The sequence below is a fragment of the Antechinus flavipes genome, chromosome 1 (genome assembly GCF_016432865.1).
Source record: "Antechinus flavipes isolate AdamAnt ecotype Samford, QLD, Australia chromosome 1, AdamAnt_v2, whole genome shotgun sequence".
Taxonomy (NCBI): domain Eukaryota; kingdom Metazoa; phylum Chordata; class Mammalia; order Dasyuromorphia; family Dasyuridae; genus Antechinus; species Antechinus flavipes.
Genome location: NC_067398.1, coordinates 343,038,295 through 343,059,558, shown reverse-complemented (window position 1 = coordinate 343,059,558; position 21,264 = coordinate 343,038,295). Strand labels below are relative to the sequence as shown.

The following is a 21,264-nucleotide window of genomic DNA, read 5'->3' as shown; positions in this document are numbered from 1 at the left end:
CCATTTTTTTTCAGGGAGTTTAATGCTTGGGTAAGATTTAGTACTTTTTGTAAGGGAAGGTGCAAGGATGTGAGAGAATCAGAAAGGAATACATGTCAAAGATGGGGCTTGGGCCATATCTTGATGGAAAAGAGGGATGCTGTGGAGCAAAAGTAGAGGAGGGCATCCCAGGAATGAGGGTTAGGGTTAGTGCCAGTGATAAGGTTAGAAAGATGGATTGGAGGCAGGTTTAAAGGACTTTAGAAGCCTAAAGAGGAATTTTTTTTCGTAGAGTTAATAGGAAGCCATTGTTGCAATGGCTGACCGTAGACTACAGGCTGAGAAGGTTATGAGTGAGATCTGTGATTTTTTTTTTTTGGTCTAGATAACTTCTAGTTGAGGAAACTCTCTCTAATAATGCAAGTTGACACCTTCTCTGAAACTTTTAGTCTTAAACAAAAGGTTAAGTGGTTTGCCTAGGGTCACACATTTAGAGGTGGATTTCGAACTCAGGTCTATCCTGAATTCAAAGTCAACTCTTTATTTTCTATAACATGTTACTCCAGATTTGGGTAGAGAGCTAAGAAAAACCATAATGGATGATGGACTGGGAAAATGAGGGAAAGTCAAAAGTGCTAGATCAGGATGAGATCAAAAAGCAGATGAAGGAGGAGTAGAAAAGGTAGGAAGATCAGAAATTGTATGAAAAAGGAGTATTTTGGTTTAGAATCAGGAAGATGATTCTTGATTTTCCTATGATACCATTGTCTAAGATGGTTAAAGTGGATGGAGGTCAAGAGAGTCGAGTGTGTTGAAAAGTTCTGGGCTTGGGTTTTTAAAAGGCCATTAAAATCAATATTGAAGACTGATTTAATGGAAAGAGAATCAGTGTGCCAGGGGCTAAAGGCCCTGAAGCAGAAAAGGAGAATATCCTGGAGATGGGTAGATAATTGCTAAAATGGAAAGAGGATGTTAGAAAAAGAACGACATGAATTTCAAGGAAGAAAAGATTCTTGAATGATAGTGGCAGATTGAAAGTCTAGGAGAAATAAAGAAATGGTAGTGAGCAAGAAACATACTGACTCCTCCTTCTGCCCCTGTGATTCACAGGGAGTGGGAGAAGAAGCAGTCTCCATTGGAGAGAATTGTCAGAGAGGGAGTCGGTGTTGTCAGGGAAAAAGCCAGATTTTTGTTAAGGCGGGCAACTGGAAGGAGGGCTTGTGGAAAAGGTGGGGGATGGAGAAGCGTTTGCTCACAGTAGAACCGGGGTTCCACAGGGCACAGTAGAAGGGGCTAGAGCAGGCGCGGAGTGGGTGGAGCAAGGCTGGGGAGGCTTAGTACCCATCGATCGCAGGCAGGAATGAGAAGACCGGAGGATATAGACGGGGAAAGTTCTGGGGAGAGTGATGGAGGAGATAGGATGGTGGAAGGTAAGCTTTGAGAACTTGTCAAATGGGGAGAGATGGGAGTCTCTGCGGGTCCCAGATGTTCGCGGAAAAGGTGGGCGGTGGTCCAAATGTTCCTTCCCGGATGGATCGTTGGCCCCATAAGCCTATATAGCTGTAAAGGGGCCTGGGGGTGGAATGGGAAAGAATGGGGGGCTTTCAGAATTGGCTCTGGCGACTTACTCCTGGGTGGGGGGTGAGTTAGGGAGACCCCACTCTTCCTTCCCCTCCCCCACGGCCCCCGCCCCCGCATCCTTCTGCATCCTTTCCTCCTCCGGAGCTGTCATCCTCGGGCAGCAGGCGGAGCTTGCCGCGGCTGCTCGCGTCCAATCGCAGCATCGGGTGGGGCTTGAGGCTGCCTCGGCCCGCTACCCGCAGCCTGGGGATCTCGGTGCGCTCCCCACCTGCCCGCCCGCACCGGGGAGCGGGGGTCGGTTCGGCGACCGCCCGGAGGGGTTGGGGGGGCAGCGGTGCGGGCGGGGCCTGGAGGCGTCGGAACCCCGCGGCGCCTAACGGGGCCGGGAGGAGAGCAGCTCAGCCAGGTGCTGGGGGACCTGGGCGGGCCGGGCGCGGGCTGGGGCTGGGAGGCGGGAGCGGTATTCGCGGGGGCGCCCCGCCTCTACGCCCCCAGGCTCCGGGTCTAAACCATCAATCATCCCCTCCCTCTCCGCCAGCTTCCACCCGAGGCTCCCTCCCTTCTGCTCCAACCTAGGACTGCCTGGGGGAGGGGAGGCTGCAAAGCCAGGCGGTGCTCTCCCTTCCCCCCTTCGTCTTCCTAACCCCCTTCACCCCATTGACTCTCAGGCTGACCCTCCTCCCATCCAGTGGCTGAGTCCTCTCAATATCTCACAGGGACGACAATTCCTCTCTTTCCCAGCCCCGGGCTTGACCCACTAACCCCCCTCCCATTTTACCCCAGGAGTAACTACACCCCCCAGGATGTTGCAAAGGAACCAGAAATTGCTTCTGCAAGTGGCCTCCTTGCTCCTCTGTGCTTGTGCCGGCCTCAGACTGCTTCTGCCCCGGTGGTGAGGGGCTAGGGCTGCTGCATGAGGAGTGGGGAGCTTGGGTTTGGGGGAGAATTGTTCATATGCCTATAAAGGTCCGTGCTATCCTTAGATTTACAAAGATAAATCACCATAAGCTGAAGCCCCTGAATAAAGGCAGGTACTTTCCTAGCATAAGGCAGGAAAAGGGAAAGATGTGTGTGTATGTGTGTGTGTGTGCATCCATGTGTTTGCTCGTGAGTGCTCATTGGACCTCATCCTATCCAATGCTTGCTTTCTGTTTGGCTGATCAAAGATCACTGTTTTTTTTCCCCCCACCTTAGTCTGGAGCCAACATCAGGCAGGCCCTGGGGTGAGGCAGGGGGTGGCCAACCATCTCCTGAACCAGTTGATGAGAGCACTCTGGGGTCTTGGTCTCAGAGGTTGACCGGGGAAGTTCCTCGAAGAGATCAAACAGGAGTGATGAAAGTTGTCCATCTGGACATGAAAGGAGCTGCCCCCAGGGTATCTTATCTGGAACAGGTGAGACCGTTGACTCAGATGCCTGGGATTATCTGGGAAGGGACTGTGCTGAAGGGGGAGGGGCAACGACTTTTCAGAGTTGGGGGATGATTGCTGGAGGGAAAGGGAAGAATCCAAGTCCTTCTGACCTGTTGCCCCTCACTCTGGTCCCCCCAAGCTGTTTCCACTTCTGTCCCGGCTCGGGGCAGATGCTGTGCTGATCGAATATGAAGACATGTTTCCTTTCCATGGGGAACTGGAGTTGTTACGTTCACCCCACTCCTACAGGTGGGAATATAATTGGGTTTATAGGAACTGATGGAGGAGTGGGGCTGTGAATTTAGAAATCCCTAGACTATGAGAAAGAAGTCTGATAAAGGAATGGAATCAGTCTATGAGAGTTGAATTGGATGGGAGAGGACATATTATAACCATGGGGTTCATCAAGGGAGGCTGCCCAGGGATTTGGGGATCCTCAGCATCAGATAGGAGAAGGAGGTCAGAGCTGTGGGGTCTGATAAAGGGAGGAATCTGTGAGATTTAACAGAGAAGATTAATCGTGAGTTGGAGGGAGCCACAAGTAATTCTGGCGGGGATGGAGGCCATGACGATGGGGCTGCTGGGGGCCTGATAAGGATCCTGCTATCCTCAGTAAACATGACATTGAGCGGATTCAGCAACTGGCAACACAGAACCACCTGGAGGTGATTCCCCTGGTGCAGACATTTGGCCACTTTGAGGTACTTGACTCCTGATCCCATCCAGCAATTAACCCTCATCCTGGCACCCTTGTCCCTTGACTCAGCTCCCCCTATCTTAATCCTGACCAGGATGTCCCAAGGCCAGTGACTTTTCAGGATTGGGGGATGATCTCAGGAGGGCAAAGGGAAGGGTTCAAGTAAGGACTGACCTGTCTCTCTCTCCCCTGGTCTATCCAAGCTATTTCCACTTTTGTCCTGGCTCAAGGCAGATGCTGATCAAATATGAGAATATGTTCTGTTTCCATGGGGAACTGGTTATTGCCCTCTAAATTCTCAGCTTTTCTGATCTACTCTTCCTTCCCCCCACCTTCATCTTGGTATTTCTCATTCCAGTTTGTGCTAAAACATGAGAAGTTCTGGCCCCTTCGGGAGGTGGATCGTTATCCCAGCACCCTGAATCCGCATGCAGCTGGGACAATGCCGTTACTCCGAGCCATCCTGGGCCAGGTTCTTGACCAGCACCCACATACCCGCTGGCTACATGTGGGAGCTGATGAGGTCAGATCTGAGAGAGAGAAGGAGAGGTGGGGGAGAATCCTATAAGACCAGGCTTTGGGGGCCTTGTCTGAGGTGATCTATCTTCCATTGGGGTGTAGGTGTTCCACCTGGGTGAGGGTGCAGACTCCCGAGCCTGGATACTTCGCCATGGTGAAGATGTTGGTCACATGTACTTGAATCATGTTCGAGAAGTCGTGACTTTTCTGAGCTGGCGCCACCCAGGGCTTCGACTGCTACTTTGGGATGATGTGCTTCGAAGACTCCCACCCCAGGCCGTCCAAGGCAGGAGGACCCCAATCCTGGGATCTCCCAATTTCCAGAAATTTTGACATTCTCTTCTTGGCATTTATCCTTCAATTCTGGAACTCTGGAGTCTCTCCATCCCAGAGACCCTGACTTTCCCCTATTAGCATTCATCTCCCAACCATTCAGATTGGAGGTCTGAGACCCTGGTATTATCCCTTCTAACATGGAGACACTGACCATTCCATAATTGGTATTCTTCCCACAAGTCTAGAATGTCAGAGCCCCCTGATCCCAAAGATGTTGACCTTCCCTCACTGACAATCATCCCCCAGCCCTGGAAACCTTCTTTGTCTCCCAGTGTTAGGAATACCCCTCACCCTAGGATCCTGGAAACCCCCATTTTACAGACTTTCCCTCATTGGCATTTGTTTCCCAACCCTAGTATTGTGGGATGCCCCCTTCTAAAGACCATCTTCTTCCCTCATTGGCCCTTGTCCCTCAACCCTGTTATCCTAGGGTCCCCCCTTGCCAGAGATTCCAACTTCGTCTAGTTGGTATTCATTCTCTGGATTCTGGGCCTCTGGCATCCTGGGATATTCCCGTTCCTTCATTAGCATTTGTCCCTTTCCTATCCCCAGCCCTCCTCTAAGGCCTTTCCATGCCTAAGGAAGGGCCCTCCAAACCCAAAGTCACCTACATCTTGGCCTGGTGTGGGGTGGAGGGACAGGATAATGGAAGAATCTTTTGTATTCTTTATTCCTGTCTTAGGGTTGGACTCCTTAGTACTCTCTTACTGATCTTTCCTATCTTCCTAGAATCGGGGATCCCTCAGCTTGCAGACCCTATGATGTGGTTCTATGACCCTGACTTGGACACTGACCAGATTGGTGAGTGTATGGCCTGTCAGAACTGGAGTCACATCCCCTGCTCCCCTGGTTGCTGGGTGGGATAGGGCTGACCTGTAACTAGCTATATGGCCCAAGGACAACTTGAGATAATTAAAGTGGGAGTGGGTGGGATAGATATTCCTCTTGATCCATGACTCCTGGATGAGTGGATCCTCTCCACTTTATACTCCCCAACCTCTCCTCCTTCCCTGCTCCCACTTTCTTACACTCCTTATGTTTCCCCCTCATCCCCAGGACGCATCATTGCCAAGTATGCAGAAAGTGGCTTCCGAAGCGTGTGGTTTGCCAGTTCCTTCAAGGGTTCCACAGGCCCAGCCCAGATGTGGACACCTCTTAGCCATCACCTGAGCAACCAGCTGTCATGGCTTCGTGTGCTCCGAGCTCTGCAGGCTGCATCTTCTGGCCCCCACATCCGGGATGCCCATCCTATCCGCTGCCAGGGCATTGTTCTGACTGGTTGGCAGAGGTGAAGGCTTAGGCCAGGGGTCTAGTAGGGTGAGACGGGGTGCGGATGGGAATCAGAGGCAGTCAGTCAGTCAAAAAACTTTTATTAAGCACCTACTGCAATGGGTCAGGCACTGTGCTAAGTGCCCCAAATGCAAAGACAAAAAGCAGGCTCCCTGCTCTCAAGAAACTTGCATTTTAATGAAGACTCTGAGACCATCTCTGGGTCTCTGTCTTTTCTCTTCCTCTTTTCAGATATGACCACTATTCTGTGCTGTGTGAGCTGCTCCCGGTGGCTGTTCCTTCCTTGGCCATCTGTCTGCAGACCCTCGTTGCTGGTATGGGTGGTCATTCACAAGATGTTGGGCTTGAAGGGAATTTACAGACTTTCTTATCTAGCTCCCTCCTGTGTGATGTGAATGACAGATCTAGGACTACTTGGAAAAATTTTGGAAGAGGAGGCATGGACACCCACTGGGAATTTACACTTCCCTTCCCTATTTCTTCCCTGCTCCTCTCCCACTTCTCACCCCATTGCTGGGTGGGTTTTCTTCTAGTTCCTTCGAAGGTATGGGAAAATACTAGGTAGCCCTGAGGATTTGGTCCTAACTAGCAGAACTCATATGCACTATAAACACTAGAAGGTCTATAGAACAGTTTAGTCATAAGAACACTGTGAGGTTGATAGTATACATATAAATATCCCCATTTTACAGAAAAGGAAACTGAGGCTAGGATTAATTAAGCCTTTTTCTGTAGGTACTCTAGACTTTGATATTCTTAGACAATTAAACAGTTGCTATTCTTAGTAACTTTCCCAGACAGTAGAAGTAGAATTTCCTGTAGTCATGCTCTGAATCAGATTCTAACCCTCTGGTTTGGACAGAGCAGGTTGCCTGAATCATTTGGTTTTTTCCTCTTTCTTTCCCAAGGAGAATTCACTGAGGTGACCAAGAAGACAGTTATGGAGCTGCTGGGATTTCAGACTATCAACCTGGAGTCCAGCACATGGTGGGGAGACCATGGGCCAGCCTGGGGGGTGGAGTCCCTACTTAGAGCTTTGGGAGGGGCTTTGTATGCTAGGCTGACCATCACTGCCTGATGGGAGCCTGGGACAGACTTGGGGAAGAAGGAAGTTGGAAGGAGAAGGGGATGTCCAGTTTAGCATGTCAGTCTGAAGCCTAGCCAAATAACTGCTCCCGTTCCAGTCCAGGCCCTTCCTACTTGATCCTGTCCCCTTCCTATCCACAGCCAAGGAGATGGTATGTTTCCTGGGGCTGAGGTCTACCACCTGGTAGAACAAGTCAAGGAGCTGAAGGAGAATGGATTGAGAGCTCTGGAGGAGGATAGGTACCTCCTACACCCATCCCTCTGACCCTCTAACCTGCTCCCCTGCCTGTGTGTGATTGATTTACACAAGGGAGAGCAGCTCCTGGTGCCTCATTCTTGGGAACCCTTGAAGGGAGGACTCTGAGAAGTCCTGGAGGCTCTGTCCCAATTCTCCATTTTCCTCTTAGTACATGCAAAATGGGAGGGCAGGGGATGTCTGACCATTTGGTGAAGTAGCCCCTTCCTCTGTTGTGTATCCCTAGCACAGCTCAGGGCTGGTTCAGCCCTTACCATCGTAAAAATCACTTTGGGAATCCACAGAATCTGGAGGCCTTTGGCCGAAAATTGACCAAGTGAGTAATATGTATGGGGAAGAATTGAGGAAGATTCTTGGATGCTGAGACTGACTCCTTAGGGTTTTCAGGGAGGAGTGGAGAGCCTCAAGCTGATGACTCTGGGTTGAGGAAGAACTGATCCTTGGAGGCTGGTGAGGGAAGGGAGACCTATGGACACTCTCATTTCCTTTCCTCAGGGTGTCCGAAGCCTGGGAGAGCCTGCTGCCAACCCTACAGATGCATTTGGGTGTCGTGTTCTACTCTAATACTGTGGATGAGTGGTTGGAGGAGTATGTGTTACCCCAGCTAGAACCTTTGAGGGCTATGGTTCGGGATTACCAGGAGCTCCTCCAGCTGAAAGGGAAACCTGGGGGGGCCCGGCCTGGGGAAGTTGTGCTGAACCCCCCAGCCATCCCAACCCCAGGCCCCGGCTTCCGGGGTCCCCGTTCCAGGAGGGAGAGTCCAGGTGATGGCTCATTTGAGGGCTGAGGTCCATGGTGGGGGTGGGTTCTGTCTGAGGGAGGCGGGAGTATCAAACTGACTTTGGCGATTAAAAACTATTTTCTTAAATGGGCTTCTGAAGAATTTTTCATTTTTTAAGGGACCTGGCTGTGGGTGAGAAGGGGTCTGATACAAATCAATGCATTTTTATGTAATCCTCTGTGATTGTCCACTCTGGAAAGGAGATGAGTATACCAGACTCATGGAAACAGAATTTTAGAGTGGGAAGGAATCTTCTTAAATTATAGAGACTTAGAATTCAACATAATATTCTAGGTATAATCTAACTGGGGCAGAATACATTTTTTATTCCACAGATGGGGAATAGGAAAATAGGAAATTAAGGAAGGGAGACACATATAAGAGAACCATATAAGTATAATGGAAGGATGGATTGTCTATCTCAAACAAAGGCTAAAAGAGCTCTATATGGAGTATATTTTACAGAGGCCACTTCCTCAAGGAGATGGCCCTACAGTATGGCTTTAAAAGACAGGTAGCACCCAAAGAAAGAACACTGGGAAATGAATATGAACTATTCGCATTTTTGATTTTCTTCCCGAGTTATTTTTACCTTCTGAATCCAATTCTCCCTGTGCAACAAGAGAACTGTTCGGTTCTGCAAACATATATTGTATCTAGGATATACTGCAACATATCTAACATATATAGGACTGCTTGCCATCTAGGGGAGGGGGTGGAGGGAGGGAGGGAAAAAAAATCGGAACAGAAACGAGTGCAAGGGATAATGTTGTAAAAAAATTAATATAAATTAATATATAATATTATAAATATTAATATAAATATAAAGTTATTATTAAATAAAATAAAATTAAAAAAAAAGACAGGTAGCATTTAGAAAGGCATCAAAATAGGAAAAAACATCCCAGGTATAAAGAGGATCCTTAGAAAAGTCACAGAGGCAGACATGAAATAGGGGAAGTAGGAGGGTCCAGAAATCATGAAACAGGTTGGAGACAGATCATGGGGGACCTTGGATGACTGTTCAAGCTTTGTCCTGATGATAATGGAAAGCAATGAGAGAATAATAGGAATTCTAATTTGGTTGTCTATATAGGAGATGAGAAGCAGTGTATCATAAGGGATGGGGATTTGGCTTGAATCCAGAAAGACTAGAGCCCAGTTCTATCTTTGACCCATACTAATTGTGTGATCTTGAGCAATTCAATAAACCTTAGTACTCTAGTAACTCTTTAAGACGAAGTTTAAGAAAAAGTGCCTGCCTGCATGAGAAGAGAAAATTGCCTCATCCAGGAGTTAGTTCCTGGAGCTAGTACCATAGATCCATTTACAGACTCCACATTGATCTCGTTCAGGAATAAAGGATAAACAACAACAAATAAACAAGATGTAGAGCTGGACCTTGGAGGCTATCCAATCCACCCTCCTCAGTCCCTATCTCTATTCTTAGATAGAAAACGGATCTGAGGGAAGAGAATTTTAAGAGAGGTGAGTCAGCAAACCATTGTAACAATTGAAAGGAGACATAGTATGAGCTTGAACTATAGTATAGAGAGTGAGGAGAGGAAAAAGGGGAGAAACTCAAAGGAAGTAAAATCCATAAGCTTCAGCAACTGATTATTAGAGGTAAGAGAGAGGGAATCATAGATAATATTCAGGTTTTGACTGAAAGGATGGTGATACCCCTGCAATAGAGAAGTGGGGAGGAAAAGTAATAGATTAGGGAAGTAAAGAATAGAGTAGGGAAGAAAAGTAATAGCCTGGATGTGTCAATAAGTATTTATTAAGCACTTACTAAGTGTTAGGCACTGTACTGTACCCTGGAAACACAAATACTAGCAAAAAGAGACAGTTCTTACCCTCAAAGAACTTACCTTCTTTTTTGTTTAAATAGTATCTACCTTTATTACAGATGAAAATATTTTTATTATTTTTAAAATTTTAAGTTCCAATTTTTTCCCCCTTGAAGATGATAATCAAATAGGTTATATATGTGCAATCATGTAAAACATTCCCATACTAGTCATTTTATGCAAGAAAATTCAAGCAAAAAGAAAAAATCAAGCAAAAGAGAGGGAAAAAATAGCATGTTTCAGGCTGTTTTCAGATTTTCTTGGGAGGTAAATAGCATTTTTCATCATGAGTCCTTTGAACTGTCTTGGATCATTGTATTGCAGAGAAAAACTAAGTCATTCACAGCCCTTTATCATACAATATTGCTATTACTATATACAGTGTTCTGGTTCTACTCACTTTATCTTATATCAGTTCATGTAGGTCTTTCCACTTTTTTCTGAAATCATCCTGCTTGTCATTTCTTATAGCATAATAATATTCCATTCCAAACATATGCTATAATTTGTTCAGCCATTTCTCACTTAATGGGCATACCTTTGATTTCCAATTCTTAGCCATCAGAGAAGAAAGTCAGAAGGAAGGAAATAACATCCAAGAGAAAGAGATTGATCAACTTATACTGCAGAAAGATCAAGAAAGACCAGGACTGAGAAGTTATAGCCATTGGATTTAGTCCAATGGGGTCATGAAGGAACTGAAAGAGAGCATTTTTAGTCAAGTGTGATAGATCTTGAAGCTACTTTGAAATCTGAGAAAGCAAAAAAAAAAAAAAAAAAAAAAAAATCTGAGAAATGACTGAGTGCTAAAGAAATGAAGGTATAGTTGACTCTACAGTAAGGTTGATCAGTAAAGGAAGAGAGATGCAATAGCTTTCCTCATTGGAAAAATGAGGGGAATGAATAATACCATTAGTCAATTGATAAATATTTATGAGACCCCTCCTATGTGCCAAGCATGGTGCTAAGTGTTGGTGTAGTGAAGATCCACATGTGGTAAGGCTGTGTTGGCTTTATTTGGCTTAATAAAAAGCAGAACAGACATCTTTAGCCTCTTTTCCTACTGTTCTTCAAAGAAGACTCATTACTTCCAGGAGAGGAAGACAGGAAGTTGGGACTGAGACCACTTTACTCTCCTCAGGGAGAGCGAGATGGGGTACCACCTATCTGCTCCCTTAAATATTTTTAGTCTGGGGAATATTTTCAAGTTTGAGCAACTTTTTGTTTGTTTAATGATTTTTTTTTGGGGGGGGGGGAGAAGGAGAGACTACCAAGCTTTATATCCAAGGTTTGATCACTTTCCTTCCTTTTTTTTTTATTATAGCTTTTTATTTACAAGATATATGCATAGGTAATTTTTCAGCACTGACAATTGCAAATCCTTTTGTTCTAATTTCCGCCCTCCCTTTCCTTTACCCCTTCCCCCAGATGGCAGATTGACCAATACGTGTTAAATATATTAAAGTATAAGTTAAATACAATTTAAGTATACATGTCCATACAGTTATTTTGCTGTACAAAAAGAGTCAGACTTTGAAATAATGTACAATTAGCCTATGAAGGAAATAAAAAATGCAGGTGGACAAAAATAGAGGGATTGGGAATTCAATGTAATGGTTCTTAGTCATCTCCCAGAGTTCTTTTACTGGATGTAGCTGGTTCAATTCCTTACTGCTCTATTGGAACTGATTTGGTTCCTCTCATTGCTGGAGATGGCCACGTCCATCAGAATACATCCTCATATAGTATTGTTTTTGAAATATATAATGATCTCCTGGTCCTGCTCATTTCACTCAGCATCAGTTTGTGTAAGTCTCTCCAAGCCTCTCTGAAATCATCCTGCTGGTCATTTCTTACAGAACAATAATATTCCATAACGTTCATATACCACAATTTACCCAGCCATTCTCCAATTGATGGGCATCCACTCAGTTTCCAGTTTCTGGCCACTACAAACAGGGCTGCCACAAACATTTTGGCACATACAGGTCCCTTTCCCTTCTTTAGTATTTCTTTGGGATATAAGCCCAATAGAAATACTGCTGGATCAAAGGGTAGGCACAGTTGATCACTTTCCTTCCTTAAACCAGTTCCACAATGAAGACATATGGAGAATAGCAAAGAAGCCCATTTATCCAAATATAACAAAATAGAAAACAGAAAAGGATGTGTGTATGTGTGTTTACACACTCATAAACGTAGGATAATATATATCAGACAACATAGAGTAAAAACTCTCTCAATGGGGTGGAGATATCTCAGCTCAGTTGAATCCTATATCTCACATCATAAAGTCTCTAGAGTAGCAAACTGGAGATAGGGATATGATGGAGACTGTCTTGTATTTCCAGAGTCTTTTTCTTCAGCTATCTGAAGTGAAATTGGCTTCTTTCATCTTCTAGTTTGAATCTGGAAGCCAGGAAAATCCAAGAGTCCTTCCAAAGGTGAATTCTAAGGTAATTGGTGAAAGTTTGAGCTCTTTTGTCTCACTAACTCACTAACTCATACTTGGCAGGACCTTCATTTCTACTAATAAGGAGAGAATCCTATACTAATAGGCTTTGGGACAGGATTACATTCATACATATATAATTATATGTATATTGTATATTATGTGGTAATATATAAAATATAAATACATTTAAATATAATTCATGAACTATAACATTAAAGATGTAAATATGAAATCCATCCATATAAATATGTGTGTGTATACACACACACACACACACACACACACACAAAGCAGTTAAATTCAAGGTAATTTGGGACAGAAGGTACTAGCAGTTGGGGAAAGGCTTCATATAGAAGATGGCTGAGTGATAAAGACAGGGATTTTCTGGGAAAGAGTGAATTCTAAGCTTGTGGGGTTGCCGATGTGAAGGCACAGATTTAGGAGATGTGGTATTGTGTGCATATGTCTGTCCCTTAGCTAGAGAAGTTCAGTTTGGCTGGATCACAAAATTTTTGGATGTGGGAAAACGGAGAGAATGATGTCAAGTGAGGCTGGAAAGATAGGGTTTTAAAAGCTAACCAGAGGAGGTTATATTTTATTCTAGAAGGAAGATTCTTAGCCTTTTTGTGTCTGGGACTGCTTTGGCAGTTTGACAAAACTTATGGATAATGTTTTTAAATGCATAAAATAAAACATATGGGATTACAAAGTCAATAAATCCTATTGAAATCAAGATGCATTTTTTTTCCATCCAAATTCATGGACAATCTCCCCCCATCTCCCCACCCCCCATGAAACTTATTCTAGAGGAAATAGGAAGCTGCTGGAATTGGTTGAGTAAGGCACCACGGTCAGTATTTGAGGAAAATTACTTTGGAAAAATTCCAAAGTAGATTGGAATGAGGAGAAACTCAAGGCAGGAAAACCAATTAGAGGATTGTTGTAATAATCTGATGATGATCTCTAAGGTTCCTTCCAACTCTAAACCCCTTGAACAGACAGATAGCAGGGCGGAGGGGGAAAAGCCGGTGCAGAGGAAAGAATTGAAGATACAGAAGAGATGAACTGATAGAGTAAAGTTACTAAGGAGCCTAGAGGGAATAGAACCCTTTACAGGAGAGGTCCAGTTCAGCATCTCCATATACATCTCCAAGATGATCAGAGGGAGGCAGTCCTAAACTGCGCTGGACAGAGACTTTGGCTGCTATTCCCCATGCACACCAGGGGGTGCTAGGGGGCAGCTGAGATTCTGCTTTGGGTGGAGTCTGAATCTCAGTATCTGAGTGTAGGTTACTACATCAATGAGGACCAAGGCGTGTATTGGTACCTGTCTACATGCATGCAGCCCTCCATCATGGGAAAGCCCATGGCTGGAACTGGGAAGATGTGGGATCGGTGACATTGGAGGCTGTGCCCAGCGAGAGAGCTCTGATTAAGCTATATAAAAACTATCCTGGCAAAGGGTTTATGGAGAACCCAGTTTCCCTAGGGATAACATGTCTATTCAAGTCTGCCTCAGAGAATGAGGTCTGATTGACCTTGAAATCACTAATCTCTAAATATTTGGCTCCAGATACTGAGCTCTTCAGCAGAGCCTCTGGTCACTGAGCTAACAAATCCCACTATACTTCCATTATCTCTTGACTATATGGCACACGCTCAAGATCATGAATTTCTAAAGCTTTTTCACAAGGCATAAGATCAAAAACACTGAAACTGCATTGTCAGTCAGTCAATAAACATTTATTAAGCACCTACAATTTGCTAGGCACTATGCTTAATGCTAGGAATATAAAGAAAAACAATCAACATTTCCTGCTCTCCAGGATCTCACAGTCTAATGAGGGAGACAGCATGCAAAGAACTGTAGACAAATAAGCTATACACAAGATAATTTGGAAATAATCAACAGAGGGAAGGCACTAGAATTAAACAATATTGGGGGAAAGTTTCTTAGAGAAGGTAGGATTTTGGCTGCTATTTGAAGGAAGCCAGGGAATCTATGAGGCGGAGAAGAGAACGGAGAGCATTCCAGGAATGGGAGACAGCCAGGAAAAATGCTGGAGTTGGGAGATGCAGCGTTTTGTTCAAGGAATAGCAAGGACGCCAGTGTCGTTGAATGAAAGAGCACATGGGGAGACCGTGGGGTGGAGTAAAGTATAAGGAGACTTGCAGTCCTTTTTGTATTGATAAGGAACTGGAAATTGAGTGGATGTCCATCTGTTGGGGAGTGGCTAAATAAGTTATGGCGTATTAATGTAATGGAATATTATCATTTTATAAGAAATGATGAGCAAGTTTTTCCAGAAAAGCCTGGAAAGACCTACATGAACTGATGATGAGTAAAATGAACAGAACCAATAGGACATTGTACACAACAAGTTTATATGATGGTCAACTGATGGTCTTGGCTCTTTTCAATAGTAAAGGGATTCAAGGAAATTCCAATAGATTTGTGATGGAAAGAGTCATCTGCAACTAGAGAGAGAACTATGGAGACTGAATGTGGATCAAAGCATAGTATTTTTACCTGTTTGTTGTGGTTGTTTGTTTGCTTGGTCTTTTTTTTTTTCTTTCTCATGTTTTTCCCCTTTTGTTCTGATTTATTTTTGTACAGCATGATGAATATGGAAACATGTTTAGAAAAATTGCCTATGTTTACCCTATATGAGATTGCTTGATGACTTGGGGGGAGCGGGGAAGAGAGGAAGAAAAATTTGGAACAGAAGCTTTTGCAAAGGTGAATGTTGAAAACTATCTTTGTATGTATTTGGAAAAATAAAATACTATTTTTTAAAAAAAGAAGACTAGAAAGGAGTAGGTAAATCAGATTATGAAGGGCTTTAAGAGCAAAATGGAGGCAGCCAGGAAGATCAGTGGATAGCGTATCAAACTTGGAGTCAGGAAGACCTGCATTCAAATGTGACCTCAGATACTTACTAGCTATGTGACTCTAGACTAGTCACTTAACTTCTGTTTGCTTTAGTTTTCTCATCTGTAAAATAGGGATAATAATAGCTCCTATCTCTCCTTGTTATGAAAATTAAATGAGATAATAATTGTAAAGTACTTAGCAAAGTTCCCGGTACATATTAAGCACTATGTGAGTGTCAGTTGTTGTTGTTGTCATGTGCTTGATCCTGAAATGTAATAGGGAGTCATTAGATTGTACTAAGTAGAGAGGTGGTGACTGGTCAGACTTGTGCTTTAGAAAGACAGCTAAGTGAAGGACTGACTTGTTGGAGAGAAATCAATGAACTTCTATTGCAATGGACCAGGCATGAGGTGATAAGGAACTGCATTAGGTCCCAGTGGCCATGCCAGAGGAGAAAAAGGAACATATTTGAGAGATATTATGAAGACAAAATTGACAATTCTTGTTAATAGATTCAAATGGGGGTTAAGAAGAGTGAGGAATCAAATGATGATATCTAGTTTTCCAATCTAGTTGAACGAGAGAATGATGGTACCTGAAACAGTAATGAAGAATTTAGGAAAAGGGGAAAGTTTGTTGGGGAAATAATGAGTGCCATTTTGGACATCTTGAGGTCAAGATGTCAACGGTACATCCAGTACAAGGTGCTCAATAGGGAGTTAGAGATAAGCAACTGTAAGTCAAAAGAAAAGTTAGGATCGGATAAAATGATTTAAGAATTGTCAGCCTAGAAGATAAATGAATCCAAGGGAGTTGATTAGATCACTAAGTGAAACAGTAAAAAGAGAAGAGAGAAGAGGACCCAGGAGAGAGTATATAGGACAGGGTTAATATCTATGACCTAGATGAAGATTTGAAAAGGAGAGCAGTTTGAGATGGATGATGAAGTCAGAAGTCAAACTGTAGAGACTTTAAAAAGAAAATGGGAGGAAAGACTTTCAAGGCACCTATTGCACATTGCTGTCTCCAGGAGGTTAGTCCTAAAAGGGAGTAGAGATATAGGATGATAGTTAGAGGAGATGAGATAGATGGGTTAAATGAGGGTTTGTTTTTTGTTTTTGTTTTTTGTTAGCATGGAAGGGTGGGAGTGGACATGGACATTTTTGTAGGAGGAATGCAATTAGCAAGCAGGGAGAAACTGATGTAAGTAATAAGAGTGGGAATAATTGGAGGGGCAACTTGCTAGACAAAACTTGATGGAATGGAATCATTTGTGCATGTAGAGGGGTGTATCTTGTCAAGGAAAAGGGCCATCTTTTCTTTGGGTGAGAGTGTAAAGGAGGAGATTGTGAGAGAAATCATCTGAATGATGTGAGATGAAGAAGAAAAGGAAGTTTTTGGTGAATAGTATGAATTTTTTTTCCAGTGAAATATGAGTCAAGGCTTTTAACTGAATGCTGAGGAGTCACGGACAGTTTGAAGTAGGATAAAAAGATTTGGTGAGTGGGATAGTGAATTAATTAGGGAGGTATAAAAACATTGTCTTGCAGCAGTAAAGACCTCGCCGAGGTTATATAACATAAATTTCTTTTTTCCTGACTACTTGAAATAGTTTTTTTCTTTGATCCGGAAGCTCTAGATTTTAGCTATAATGTTCCTGGGAGTTTTCATTTTGGAGTTTCTTTCATGAGGGGATCAGTGAATTCTTTTTAGTTTCACTTTACCTTCTTGTTCTAAAAGATCTGGGCAGTTCTCTTTTAAGATTTCTTGAAAGATGATGGGTTAGGCTACTTTTTGGTTATGATTTTCATGTAGTCTAATAATTTTTAAAAATGAAAATGACATTTTATTATGAAGCATTACCTCATTGTTGAAAAAAGCCATGTCCATCAGAACTGATCATCGTATAGTATTGTTGCTGTATATAATGTTCTCTTGCTTCTACTCACTTCATGTAAGTCAGAGACAGCATTTAAATGCAGGAAATTTGACTTCAGAGTCAGCATATTTTTGAGATAATTATAATTTTCTATAAAAAGTATACTTTATAACAAATTTTTATTTTATATTATTTGGAATTTATTTAGGAATGTGTATCTCTACATACATATACATACACATATATAAAATGCTTCATAATAGAGACGATCATCTGCATTTAGAGAGGACTGTGGGGATTGAGTGTGGGTCACAACATAGTGTTTTCACTTTTTTGTTGTTGTTTGTGTTTTGTTTTCTTTCTAACTTTTTTCCCTTTTTGATCTGATTTTTCTTGTGCAGCATAATTGTAGAAATATGTATAGAAGTATAGAAGAATTGCACATTTTTTCCTTTTTTATTAAAGCTTTACATTTTCAAAATATATGCATGGGTAATTTTTCAACATTAATCTTTACTAAATTTTGTGCTCCAAATTTTTTCCTCCTTCCCTCTACTTCCTCCCCTAGATGGCAAGTAATCCAATATATGTTATACATGTTAAAATATATGTTAAATCCAATATATGTAAACATATTTATACAATTATCAAGCCCAAGAAAAATCAGATCAAAAAGGAAAAAAATGAGAAAGAAAACAAAATGTAAGTGAATAACAACAAAAAGTGAAAATGCTATGTTATGGTCCAAACTCAGTTCCCATAGTCCTCTCTCTCTCTTTGATGTAGATGGTTCTCTTTATTATAAGATTATTGGAATTGGCCTCAATCATCTGATTGTGGGAAAGAGTCATGTCCATCAGAATTGATCATCATATAATCTTGCTATTGGTGTGTACAATGATCTCCTGGTTCTGCTCATTTCACTTAGCATCAGTTCACGCAAGTCTCTCCAGACCTCTCTGAAATCATCCTGCTGATCGTTTCTTACAGAACAGTAATATTCCATAACATTCTTATACCATATGTCCAGCTGATGGGCATCCACTCAGTTTCCAGTTTCCACTACAAAAAGAGCTGCTACAAACATTTTTGCACATGTGGGTCCCTTTCCTTCCTTTAAAATCTCTTTGGGATATAAGCCCAGTAGTGACACTGCTAGATCAAAGGATATGGACAGTTTGATAACTTTTTGAGCATAGTACTAAATTGCTCTCCAGAATGACTGGATCCGTTCACAAGAATTGCACACTTAATATTGGATTACTTGATGTCTGGGGAGGGGAGGAGAAAGGGAGAAAAAAATTTGGAACACAAAGTTTTGCAAGGGTGAATGTTGAAAACTATCTAGGCATATATTTTGAAAATAAAAAGCTTTATTAAAAAATTCTATCTCTGACACTATTACCTGTGTGACTTTGTGCAAGACATTTAACTTCCATGAGTTTCAGTTTCCTGACTGGTGTAACAGAATGGATGGCTTCTGAGGACTCCCTTTATGTCCTAGATATATGATCCTGTGATCCTATCACTCATGTGTAATTAAGAAGTTTCCTGGAATTATTTGTTTTTAAATATCTACCTTGGTGAATTTCCAATTAAATATTTTACTTTATTTTTCCATTGTTCTATTCATCTAGGGTGATAATAGATAGCACACTAGCTAGCCTCAGAACCAGGACTATCTAGGATCAGGACTACACATACTAGCTGTGTGACCTTGGAAAATTATCTAATCTCTCAGGGTTCCACCCAGTTTTCTCTGATTGTAAATTGCTTAGAAAGTTCAGACCTACACTAGAAGAGGAAGTTTCCCACAAGTCCAGTTCTTATCTCTACTCTTAAAAAGGACCAGTGCTGGGATACAAGATGATTATGACAATAGTATATTATTATTCTCCACTTAGAATTATATTTTATAGCTGCTTGACCTGGAAGATCTATTTATAAATAGAGAAAATGAGGCCTAAAAGACAAAATGATTTATCACAAGTTTCACAGTTAACATGAATTCAAAGCAAAATTTGAATCCAGGTCTTAGATAACTAAGGTCATTTATTTTGGAATATCCTGACATTGTTTACTTCCTGTGTTCTTTTTTCAAAAATTCAATTTTATTTTGTTTTCAGTTTTAGATTCTCTCCTATCCAATGAGAAGGCAAAAAATATAAAACCCATTGCAAATATGAAATCATGCAAAACATATTTCTGTATTAGCTGGGTTCTGTGGGGGAGGTGGAGAAGAAGCAAGAAAAAGAAGGATAAAAAAGAGTATGCTTTCATTTGCAGTCTGAGTCCATCAGTTCTCTATCTGGAGGTGGATAGTATTTTTCCTCATGAGTACTTTGGAATTATGATAGGTAGTTCATTGTGTTGATCCGAGTTACTAAATCTTTTGTTGTTAATTATCTTTACAATATCGGAATTACTTTGTAAATTGTTTGCTTGATTCTGCTCACTGCACTTTGTGTCTGTTTATATAAATTTTCCCAGGTTTTTCTTTTTAACATTAATTTTAAATTTTTTTGAGTGCCAAATCTTCTTCCTTCCACCCACCCTTTTCCCACCCATCAAGAAGACAAGCAATATGGTATCCAGTCATACATGTGAAGTCATGCAAAACATATTTCTATATTAGCTATGTTGTAAAAAAAATTAAAGCAAGAAAGATGAAGAAAGTGAAAAATGTGCTTCAATTTATATTCAGAATTAATCAGTTCTCTCTGTGGAAGCGGATAGCATTTTTCATCATGGGTCCTTAGAAACTGTCTTGGATCATTGTATTGATCAGAGAAGCTAAGTCTTTCACAGTTGATTATTATTACAAAGTTGCTGTTACCTGTACAATGTTCTCCTGGTTCTGCTTACTTCAGTGTGCATCAGTTTATATGTCTATTTTTCTCTGAAATCATCATGTTCTTTATTTCTTCTAGCACAATATTATTCTATCACAATCATATACTACAACTTGTTCAACCATTTCCCAGATTATGAACATCCCCTCAGTTTCCAATTCATTGCCTCTACAAAAAGAATTGCTATAAATAATTTTGTACTTATAGGTCCTTTTCCTTTTCTTTTGATATCTTTGGGATAAAGATATAGTAGTGATATTGTTGGGTTAAAGGTAAAACTGGGTTTTATATCCATTTGGGCATATTTCCAAATTGTCCTAGTTCACAGCTTCACCAACAGCACATTAGATGCCTATTTTCCCCCATCCCCTCCATTGTTTTTCATTTTTCTTTTTTATCATCTTAGCCAATCTGATGGGGAAGAGGTGGTATATCAGAGTTGTTTTAATGTGCATTTCTCTCTTAGTGATTTCAAATATTTTATGTTTTTTGATTTCTTCATCTGAAAACTGCCTATGAACTCTTTTAACCATTTATTAATTGAGGACTAGCATTTATTCTTTTAAATTTAGTTCAATTTTCTATACATTTTAGAAATGAAGCCTCTATCGTAGAAGCTTGCTGTAAAGATTTTTTCCCTAATTGTTTGTTTTTCTCCTAGTTTTAACTGCATTGGCTTATGCAAAAACTTTTAAATTTTATATAATCAAAAGTATTGTTATTATCTCCTATGAGACTTTCTCTCTCTACTTGGATCATATTTCACTAATTTGCCTGTGATATCACCATTTATGTTTAAATCATGTACCCATTTTGAGTTTATCTTGATTTATAGTATATGATGCTGATCTCTGCCTATTTTTTGTCAGACTGATTTCCAGTTTTCCCAACAGTTTTTGTCAAATACTTGGTTCTTGCCCTAGTAGCTATGATATTTGGGTTTATCAAACTCTAGGTTGTCTTGCTCATTTGCTTCTGTATGTTATGTACCTAATCTATTCCATTGATCAATCACTTTATTTCTCATCCAGTACAAATTAGTTTGACAATTATGGCTTTGTAGTACAGTTTGAGAAAACTAGTCTCTTTCCTTCCTCTTTTTTCCCCTATTGATTCCCTTGATATTCTTGACCTTTTGTTCTTCCTGATGAATTTTTTGTTATTTCTCTGGCTCTATAAAGTAATTTTTTGGTAGTTTGATTAGTATGACACTAAATAAATAAATTAATTTAGGTGGTATTGTCATTTTTTAAAAATAGTAACTCAACCTACCCTTGAGCAATTAATATGTCTCCAGGTATTTAGATCTGTATTTTTGTGAAGAGTGTTTTGTAATTGTGTTTGTATAATTCTTGGCAGATAGGTCCCAAACATTTTATGCTTTTTGTACTGATTTTAAATGGAATTTTTCTTT

General features: G+C 41.5%; 1 protein-coding gene across 4 annotated transcripts; it reads left to right on the top strand.

Moving 5' to 3' along the window:
• The first annotated feature begins 1,054 nt into the window (after positions 1-1,054).
• LOC127543428 (hexosaminidase D-like) lies at positions 1,055-8,027 on the top strand. Of its 4 annotated transcripts, none has more exons than XM_051969522.1 (14): positions 1,055-1,208; positions 2,344-2,452; positions 2,755-2,953; positions 3,111-3,220; positions 3,585-3,672; positions 4,027-4,191; positions 4,290-4,473; positions 5,253-5,324; positions 5,580-5,811; positions 6,045-6,127; positions 6,722-6,800; positions 7,041-7,139; positions 7,382-7,471; positions 7,651-8,027. In XM_051969522.1, exons 2-14 carry the CDS (start codon positions 2,364-2,366, stop codon positions 7,940-7,942), a joined length of 1,782 nt encoding a protein of 593 aa, XP_051825482.1. In that variant the 5' UTR covers positions 1,055-1,208; positions 2,344-2,363; the 3' UTR covers positions 7,943-8,027. The 4 variants fall into 4 exon arrangements, with proteins under 4 accessions (XP_051825482.1, XP_051825480.1, XP_051825483.1 ...); XM_051969520.1 differs by lacking the exon at positions 1,055-1,208 and adding an exon at positions 1,219-1,409; XM_051969521.1 differs by lacking the exon at positions 1,055-1,208 and adding an exon at positions 1,464-1,966.
• Positions 8,028-21,264: the final 13,237 nt, after the last annotated feature.

What these genes read in the sequence shown, in the direction of transcription:
- LOC127543428 (XM_051969520.1), top strand. Translation starts at nt 1,340, where the DNA reads ATGAGAAGACCGGAGGATATAGACGGGGAAAGTTCTGGGGAGAGTGAT. An exon ending in AGACTGCTTCTGCCCCGGTG is followed by an intron (nt 2,453 to 2,754) that starts GTGAGGGGCTAG and finishes CCCCCACCTTAG; the next exon opens with TCTGGAGCCAACATCAGGCA. An exon ending in CCCACCCCAGGCCGTCCAAG is followed by an intron (nt 4,474 to 5,252) that starts GCAGGAGGACCC and finishes CTATCTTCCTAG; the next exon opens with AATCGGGGATCCCTCAGCTT.